This window comes from Pseudopipra pipra, chromosome 5 (genome assembly GCF_036250125.1).
Source record: "Pseudopipra pipra isolate bDixPip1 chromosome 5, bDixPip1.hap1, whole genome shotgun sequence".
Classification (NCBI taxonomy): Eukaryota; Metazoa; Chordata; class Aves; order Passeriformes; family Pipridae; genus Pseudopipra; species Pseudopipra pipra.
In genome coordinates this window covers 49,482,809-49,492,808 of record NC_087553.1, presented here as the reverse complement: position 1 = coordinate 49,492,808, position 10,000 = coordinate 49,482,809, and the positions used below count along the sequence as shown (strand labels likewise).

The 10,000-nt window shown below is 37.9% G+C and overlaps 1 protein-coding gene across 17 annotated transcripts in view; it reads right to left on the bottom strand.

Annotated features, from left to right (window-relative positions):
• Positions 1-10,000, bottom strand: part of FOXP2 (forkhead box P2) — a 408,792-nt gene that overhangs the window by 183,721 nt on the left and 215,071 nt on the right. For all 17 annotated transcript variants that reach the window (XM_064656006.1, XM_064656022.1, XM_064656003.1 and 14 more), the window contains one exon: positions 2,977-3,154. In XM_064656006.1, the coding sequence (XP_064512076.1) occupies positions 2,977-3,144 (168 nt within the window). In that variant the 5' untranslated portion in view covers positions 3,145-3,154. The remainder of the gene's footprint in view (positions 1-2,976; positions 3,155-10,000) is intronic.

Sequence of the window (10,000 nt, the reverse complement as noted above, 5' to 3'; positions counted from 1 at the left end):
ACATCTTCAAAGCCGACCTAATGACTTGTGACAGCACCCAATCCATTTATCACCAAGTATATATTACAATATATTATAGAATACTGTCATTCTGTCTTGATACATGGATGAGAAATAACTCCCTGATTTAAGTCAAACTTCCCATTTCTATATAAAGATCACAACAACACAGTTCATCAAGCAAATAACAGAACTGTCCAAACTCTAAATAATTGCTTATAAGAACCTAATGAAGTCTAACTTAGCGTATTTACTTTCTATAAATACACCACGTATGTAACTTAACAAATTTAACTTACCCAGTTACTCTTTGTATATATTCTAAAACTGCTCATGATTAACTTTCTGTGGCAAATATTCGTGCCACTTTAGTGAAAACTTATTTTGTGATTTTACTCATCTGATATACCTATTCTTAAGCATTAGCAACACTTTATGTAGCTGCCCAGTTGAAAGAAATTATTAAAACCAGTGATCATTTATCTTGCTTCCTTTAGAAAAAGCTATAACAAACTTGATTTGTTTATTTGAAGGCCCACAATAAAATGACTCAGGGAAGCCAAAATCAGAATGTTAAACTATGAGATAAGTACGTTATACCTTGCACATATTTAAACAATAAATAATTCTTACGAATAATAACTGCAGGTACAATGGGGTTTGCTCTGTTTTTCTACTTCTCAAAGTTTGTTAGACAAGTCGCATATTAAAAATGACATTCTAGAGAGGTACTACTGTGACAATAATAAAACCAGCCATCATTTTCCTCTTAATTCATATTTCAAAAGGCATCTGGTCAAAAACAGGGGAAAAAAAAAAGAAACAGAGTGAGGAAGAAGAACAAAAGTAGCACAAAGCTATGCCCGTTATCTAAAGGACATCCTACTGCATGTTTACTAGTATTTATGTTTCACATCAACATATTTTATAGAAGGATTTATATGCCTAACTCAAGTTGTATTTAAATCCTACAGTGCAGACCCCACCATAAAATGCCTCTTGAGTCCTATTAACTGTACCCATGGTTTTACTTTGCCTGTCTGCTTATTTAAGATCTAATCACAGTTTTGAAGAAAAGATTGTCACTTCTAAGCCTGTCCCCTCAGAACCTGTCTGTTATTAGTACTCAACTGGATATTTTCATCTTCAGTTGTAATTCTCTGTGGTCTTTGCAAATGCTATCTACTGGAATCTGTGACTGTATGGACAAATTGGCTACACATGCCTAGGACTATTACTTTGAGAAACATGTAAGTGGCACATTAGTCTGTTGGTATTTTTGTATTTTAAAGTGTTTCACTTAAATTTAGTTTTCTAAAAATTTTCACCAATTAAATACACTCTTTCTCAATAAAAATTTTAAACTGCTGTTATAACCTGAATAAAGACGATGGCATGATTTTCAACAAAAACAGTATTAAATTTTTATATCTATATGTATACACATACAGTTTATGAAAATAGTATAAAAACACAAAGTACATATACAGATAATAGTGTATGTATAGAGAGGGGTGCAAACCTGCTAAGAACTTAATGAAGACACTGAAACCTGTATTTCTTCAGACTGTAATACTGTGAGTGCTCAATTGTTAAAACTGAATACACTCAAATTTGAAGCAAGGCACAGATTTAAGCCTTAACAACCTCTCATATTTCAATCTACAACTATTTCATTTCTCCACATTTTCTGTCACCATTTAAAATATTTAACTATAAATGTAGCTAGTGTACACTGCTTAATTCAGCACTAAAAATGATTCAATTTTAAGAGCTATTATGACCTGTTATTTCAGAGGCCCGTACACATGCAATTTATCTATCATGTTAAAACATGTTTCTATAAAACAGCAGGTTTATAATATTCTATCTTACAGGAGACAACTTTCCTTCCATTAATGCAATACCTGACATTGTAATGAAAAGCCTCAGTATTTAAAATCAAGGCTTTGAACTCCAAAGGTGCTGAGTGGCCTCAGCAGACGAGAGGATGAGTAACCAAAGACTTCAGGAGTTCGAAGCTGGTATTGGGCACTCTGCAGAATCAGATTCCAATTGTTTACAAAACAAACTGTTTGGGCTTCACTGCATTAGTACAGTCTGCGTCCCCTGATGGGGGGGGCAACTCCTTAGGCAGACAAAGCAGGAGTTATGTTTGCACAGGTTTTAAAAGGAACAGAAATCTTACAGTGACAAAAATTAATGGATTGCATCTCATAATTAGATTGCGTCAGCAGCCAGAAGACAATTTAATTTTACAGTTTTAAACATAGCAGTTCTCCATTAACTTGTTGAGAACACAAACAGATAAACTTAAAAAAATGTTTTAAAATTGAGAATGGAAACATACCTATAGAAAAGCTGCTTCTCTCTTTTCCCATATTTTCAAAATCACACATCCATGTTATGCTCACACACACACACACACATAGGCAGCAACACATTCTCTCTTTTATTTCAGTGCTTCTGAACTAACCAGCATTTTTTATTTACACCTACGACAGCAAAGCATCTTCACTGTGAGAAGTGACTGCTCCCTTCACTAAGGTCCCTTCACTGCCCAGCTCTGACTTTGGCTCAATTCATTGCAAACGAAGCAAAGTCTCAAGTAATGTGGCCCTCTGGTGGAAAGCCCTGCACCATGTCCTGCGCTACCGAATCACACAGTAAACTAACAGTTCCTGAAAACATACACTGCAAGGCTTCAGCACAACTTTTATAAATACACTGCGGGACTTTAATCACCGGGTGAGTGTGGTGGTGTGCAGCCATATCAGCAATATGTTGCCACCACGAGAACGGGACCCCGTGCATTTCAACATTAACGTGCACTAAAACAACAACAAATAATGCCCCACACTCTTCAGTTCCACAACACTTCACATTCAGCACACACCGAGGGTGGGCAAAAGGGTGCCCCTCTGAAAACAGCCCTTTTATTTGTTTAAAAACAAACAGGAAACAAAACAAACTTACCTGCTGTTGTTGCAGATGCAGCAGTTCTACTGTGCTTACTTCAGTGCTCGTGTCACCACTTGATCTTCCATCTCTGCTGCCAGCATCTAATTGGCTGCTTAGAGTGCTCATTCCATTTTGATTCATTGAACTGTTGCTTATTGTCTCTGTCGCAGATTCCTGCATCATGACTTAATACCTAAAAGTGATTAAGAAGTATCAATTAACACACGCGTTACACCTTCACACTTCCATTATCAAGATGTCCCTCTCTGCCAATTATACAGACAGCATCTTTAGAAGAAGAAAAAAGCCTCAAGGAGCCGTTTACCAAGAAATGTGATGCAAACTCTGATTTCATGCAGCTACTAATCACCGGAATTATGGTTTCTATAAGCAAGCTTTGTGTGCTTACATTTAACGGCCAAAATAACACACCACGCAAGGAGCATGGTCAATAGCATTTATGAACGACTACATTTTAAAGTCTACCTATAAAACCAGTTTAAGTGAAGGCACGATTTCACACACTGCTCTATATTTCCTATTATCTAGCTTTGACAACCATGGATGACTATACAGCCTTATTTAAAATATTCACTATCTTGATTCTGTCAGAATTTTACAGCATATCTTATGCAAGGCTGTTGTTTAATGATGCACAGCTAATCATACAAAATTAAAATTTTGTAAGGGTGATACAAATCATATGGTATCAACCAATGATAAATAGTATAATGGGCTTCTCCTTTTTTGTGACTAAATAAAATTTTGCCTCGGAGGCATTTTAAGAAAAAGCTCCTGCTGCAAACATGTCAGATATTGCCTATTTTTTTAATCAAACGGCTGATATTCATTTATTTTTCTGACATTTAAAACATTTAATACTGTCCTTCCTGGGAAGTAATTAAGCTTATGCATGAGCAGCAATCAAACTGTTCACTTGAAGATGACTTAAAACTCAATTTTAACATAGGCAAATAAATGAAAGATATAAAATTAATTTTCCAGGCATGTATTAGATATGAAAGCTGGAAATAAAATCTATCAAGAATATCACTAATGATTGTGCTAAAAACAGCATAAATTATGCATATTACCTTCTCTACAGTAATAAATGTTTTATCATTTTCACTGCATAAATATACTGTACTTTCAGGATAGCAATGAGATGTCCTGCCAAGATCAGTTGAAATCTTTGCAGTAAATAAAGAACCAATGTGCCCTTACAAACCAGAATTTCAAGGCGCATTTTGTATCTGTAATACGGAAAGGTCAGTGTCTCTTCTCAGAGCCACCGAAGTCCTCTCCTGCTCTCACAAGGTCAGAATGGACCTTACTTTCCTTCATCCTCACTCCTGATGTACTGACAGAGTCCTCACAACAACCTGGCTGAGCTGTAATTTTAAAAGACACCTCTGAAGGGAGAGGGATGGGTAGGCAAACTTAGGAAAGGAAACAAAGCTTGCTGCTTAGCCTAATTATTTTACTTAGCTATTTGTTCCCTTGCAAAGTATGAGCAATTGCCTCTCCCTGGGAAAAAAGAAAAAAAAAAAAAGGACAGGAAAAGGATCATTATAACTTTGACAATGTGCATGGGATATTAATTAAAATGCAATATGAGTTACCACAAACAAGCACCTACAAGATAAAGTGAAAGTATATATTGTGTGAAGAATGTTAAAATAGCAAAAGATGAGTTTTTTAGGGTGGTCTGGTCAGAAAAAAAACAGGATACAAAAAACCTAAACACAAACACAGTTAACATAAAGGAGGGTAGCTGTTATAGCCCAGTAAACAACAGCAGCACCAGATGTGTTTATGAACAAACAGCCCTTCTTAAACACTTATGAACATCAGTGAAGAAAAATAATAGAAATGGAAAATATGATACATGCAGTGATGAATTTTACAAGGCAAAAACAAAGCTAATACTCTTTTCTGAGATTAGGCAGCTAATAAGTATTCAAATTAGGCATAAATTTTACATGTACAATGTTTAAAATATTCAGAGAAAAGGGTCTGATTGCCCTTAGTAGTTATATGAAAATTCTAATGCGGGTATGCCACAACTGTGGAAGCAGACAGCCCTTTCCGATTTTTACAATATTTACTTTCAATAAAAAGATATGTATATCAGAGTGGAAATTTATTTAAAACACTTCATCAACTGTATCGTTACAAGGATTTGGAAATTTGGGAAACTCAAACATTAATCCTCTTTTAGTCAAACAAAGGTTTAACTAACAGACAGGTTCATCTTACAAATTCGAACATTAGACAATAACAGTGGTACATTTAGCCAAGCGCATTAAAAGGGCAAAGGGGTGTAAATGTTAGATAATCAAAACACTAGAAAACATCCAGAAATTTCATAAATTTCTGACTCTTTCATTACAATTAGCAGAGAAGGGTTAAACATCTTCCAGTTCATATTAACCAAAGGGTTTTATGTCTTGTGGATTTTGTATCCTTGTAAAGCCCCAGAGTGTAGTTCGGGCTCTGCATTTTAAGTTAAAATGTCTGTGAGCCAGCAGAATCTGCTTTAATGTAACATGACCAGTAACTATTCTGGCAATAGAAAATAACAAATCTGACCCAAGAACTGTGTACAGACAGAAGGAAACTATGGAGTAACAATACTAGAAAGAGTAATTTATATCGAAATAAAGCTGAAGAAATATTGAAGTATTTATATAAAGAAAAAAGAATCCCTATAATTCTATGTTAAAAATAAAGTGTGGGTTTTTTTCTAGTTGTAAAAGGGTATTTTCAAAAACAACACAGAAACTTTGGCTTGAGTAATGTTCTGTGTTGGTTGTGCACAGTCGACCCCCCTCCCCCTGCCAGCAACTAAAAAAGGGCTGCTGGAGAAAGTAAGAGAATAGAATCTTTTTCTTTTCTTTTCTCTTGCATACACACTCACATATGTATATACATGAATCTATGCACTCGTGTGTGTACATACTATCAACTCTAAACCCTTGAAACTGAAGTACAGAAAACACCTAAACAAGGATAATTTCTGAAATCTATGTATCAGCAATTTGAGTTATTGGTGGCAAAATAATTTGAACCTGCAATATCTTACTAAGCAAACTAATGTACTTTTTTTCTTGCTTTTACAACAGTAGTGGAGATTGTTAGCATAATAATCATAAATAAATACAAAGGAAATATGATGACTGCCAGATACTAAGGCTGAAAGTTTAGGAATTCCAATAGGACAAGAAAAAATATATAGGTCCCTGTTTACATACATTTATACACATTCATACTTTCTAATCCTTCTCTTTTTCTCTTGCTGTCACACTTGCTGTCAGTCATGAGCGTGCCTACACAGGCACACAGGCACCCACATTCACAGACACATTCACCAGCACCTACTTCTATGATTCCGTAACTCTGGGCGCCAAAGGTGAGATATAAGCTCTGCTACCTGGTATTTTGAACAAAAGTATGGGGAAAATATTTGCTGTTCTGTGCACGAGAGAGTGAAATTGTAGATTATTTTAGTGCGTGGTTGCACAGCAGGTTGAATGCTTAATACCGCCTGGGTAACCATGCTATCACCCATACAAAAAAAAAAAATACTCCTCCTGTAAAGTTAGAAGCTACATTTTTACTTTTCTCTTCTGAAGTGAACTGTACATTTTTTGTGTGCGCGTGTGCACGCACGTGCACACATGTATGTTTTAAGCCAGCAAGTCACTGTACAGATACTTATTCTCTACACCACTTCCCTTTTGAAACATTAAACTGACACTGGAACTGACTGCACAAGATTGCATTTTCTCTTCCTAAACAACTTGAATTGAAAGGTTACTTAGTGTAACAATATTTACTTGCAGAATTGTGTTGTTACCAAGGGTATAATGGATGGTGGCTATGCAGGTTTACGCAAGAATGAGTGAAGCATGAGGCATTAGCCATGTGTTTGACATGTTTCAAATTGCTATAATCCAGCATTAAACACACCCAGCAATTCATGCCATTTCTTGCAGCCATAATCTTGAATAAAGCGTGCACAACCACTTATTATATAAATTAGTATATGACTCCCTGTTATAGTCACAACAGTGCTTTTGTGTTTATTTTGCATCAAGACGGGGTCTTTTATTTGTACAAACAGCAGGATAGCGCGCCGTAGCGCAATTACACCTCCTCACTTTATGATAGGGTGTATGGCACGCCAGGCTCGCGGGCTCTGCCGGGCCCTGCCAGGCCCAGGCCGTGCAGGCGGCCCGTGCCCGACGCGCAGGGCTCCGCTCCCGCCCGCCCCGGGCCCCGCCCGCGCCGCCGCCCGGCGGGAGCGGGAGCGGGAGCGGGAGCGGGAGCGGGAGCGGGAGCGGGAGCGGGAGCGGGAGCGGGAGCGGGAGCAGCTGCGCAGCGCCCGAGCTGCCGCCAGGGGGCGGCGAGGGGTCGGCAGCGGCCCCGCCCCGCGCGCGCAGCCCCGGCCCTCGACGGCGCCGTCCCACGTGCCGGGACAGAGGAGGGGATGGAGGGGATGGAGGGGATGGGACCCACGGCAGGGCCGTCCTGGGCCCCCCCGAGTGGCACCGTCTTTGCGCTGTGACAGAGCCGAGGGCTAGAGATCTGAAGCCTACAACTGCCAGCACAGACCACCACCACGGCAACACCCCCAGACGCGTAACCTTGTGCTGGCATCGAGGTGCCCATGTTGGTTGATCCATAGACAAGACAGAGCCACAGCACACGCTGCTCAGTACCACAAAGGTGAGATTCCCCAAATGGCCATGCAATTGCCTCACTTCCCTCCTTAGGACACAGCCTAACCTACAGCCTTTTCAAACTGGCCTGTCATGTAAAAGCAGAGGTGAGGAGCTAGGCTTAAATAATAGTAACTTTTGTGCTCTGCTGGAATTAATTCATCATTGACACAAGGCACAATGCATCTGAAGTCTTGCTGGTACGCTAAAAGTCTTTAATACTTAAGATTGCTTAATAAATCAAAATGCCAAATATGAAGGACATAGCTGAATATGTGAGAACAAAAAACTGGGAAAGCTAAGAGAATATTTGTAAAGCTTTGGGGTTTTTTTCCACTTTATCTAAAACATTTAGCTTTCAAATCTTGAGTTAAGCAGAAACATAAATCACTGCATATTTTTAAATATGCACATAAATTATGATTAAATAATAATATAAAAATATATTCCATATAGATATAAAATATAAATAAATATAATTATATTTAAAACACTAATTAGGTCAAACACTACTGAAATACCATAAAATAAAGTATCTATATTAGCAGATGGAAAATAAAGTATTTATATTAGTAGATTTAATACATTACTATGTACTCAAGTTTTCCCTGTAAAAATGTAAAGTATGCTCAAACACCTTGTGCTGGAAGGTCTTTCAGGAAAACGGAGCTTCCACTTGTGCATTACAGGACATAGCTTAATCAGAAAGAATACGTATCATCTGCATCAGTGAGGAAAGTCAGCATCTTTCATGAGAAAAAAATAGAATTTTTCATGGTAAAAAAATCATCTATTAAAAGCCATATAATCATTTTACTATTTAGAATATTCTCACTAGTGAAGATGGTAGTCGTGAGTAAAGTAACAGTTGAAAAATGGATAAAAAAGGCAACAATGGGACAATAGAGTCTCGATCATGACACAGAAAGCACTGATATTCTGGAGAATTCAAGCTGTAATAAGAAACTTTTAAGTGGGTGCTCATATGGTGGGCCTCTGAAGGCCATTTTTGAACGGAGATTTCCAATAAAACTGACAACTGGATTTTTGAAAATTACCACAGATGAGATTTATTTACTTGGGACAAGAACCAGCAGTTCAGCATCCCTCCTATCTTCACCCACACACAGTGCCAGGTAAACAAAACATGCATCCTTCCTGCAGCGTTACCTTAACAGGTGCACTCAGCTGGCATGAGAAGGCATTAGGAAATCAGATCACTTGATTTGTGCTAAACTGCAACTGAAAAAACAAGCATTGCCTAAAATATTTATCTCTACTATAAGCCACAGTTTTTCTCACTGTCTGTGTACTATGGTTTATCTATCAGATGTTTAAATGAACATCCTTTTAACTGACTGGCACCAACAGTCAGATAAAGGTATTGAAGGTAGAATATCACATTCAATCTTAACTAAAAGCTATCCTGCATTTTAGAGGCTGTATCTTTTCTTTTCACGCCATCTCAATTCTTCTGGACTAATAAAAATAGTAGGTCACTTTGGGGCACAATAATTTATCTGCTTTTTAAAATTCAGGAGTATACTGTCACACTCGTCTGATTATTGAACAACAGTTAGTTCACATCCTAAAACAGCAAGGAAGGTCTAATTAATTTCCACCTGCTATTTATTTTCACTTGCTAGAAAAAAAATCCCTATGAAGGCCAGTGTTATCTATACGAGTAGCCTGTACAGTATTGTAAGATCCGTACCTTACACACAGGATAGTGGCAAAAGCCTGTAGAGTGCATTACCTACAGCCCACGCAGAAATGAGCAGCCAATTTTAGGATAAGATTCTTACTTGAGCAACAACAGCTTGGGAAACCCCACCTTGGAAAGCACACTCCTCTCACTTCCTTTCTCCCTCTATCTTTCCAAGTCCTAAGAAAAAAAAAAAAAGAAAAAAAAAAAAAGAAAAAGACAGCTCTCCAAGCTCTTGAGAGTAGGGAGACTTTATTACAGTCAATGGAGAATTTAGTAGTGAGAAAGCATCAGTGCAGTAGGAAATAATTAGAACTGTGAGAGCTGGGAAAGACCTGCCTAGCAGGCAAATTCTCTTAAAAAAAAAAAAAAGCTTCTTCCGAGGTCTGTAGGGTTTACAAACTGCAAACCCAGGGCCAATTTTTTATACTTTTTTTGTGAGGAGCTTGCAACAACCATCATTGATAATTCCCCTCCCCTGATCTTTGAATATTATGATAGTACCTTCTTTCATAAGACAGTACTTGTTTAACCCTCACAATTACCTGACTTGTCACCCAGGCTCCTGCTCATTCCCCCTTTCCCTTCAGTATCCCTTGAGGGTTTTTTT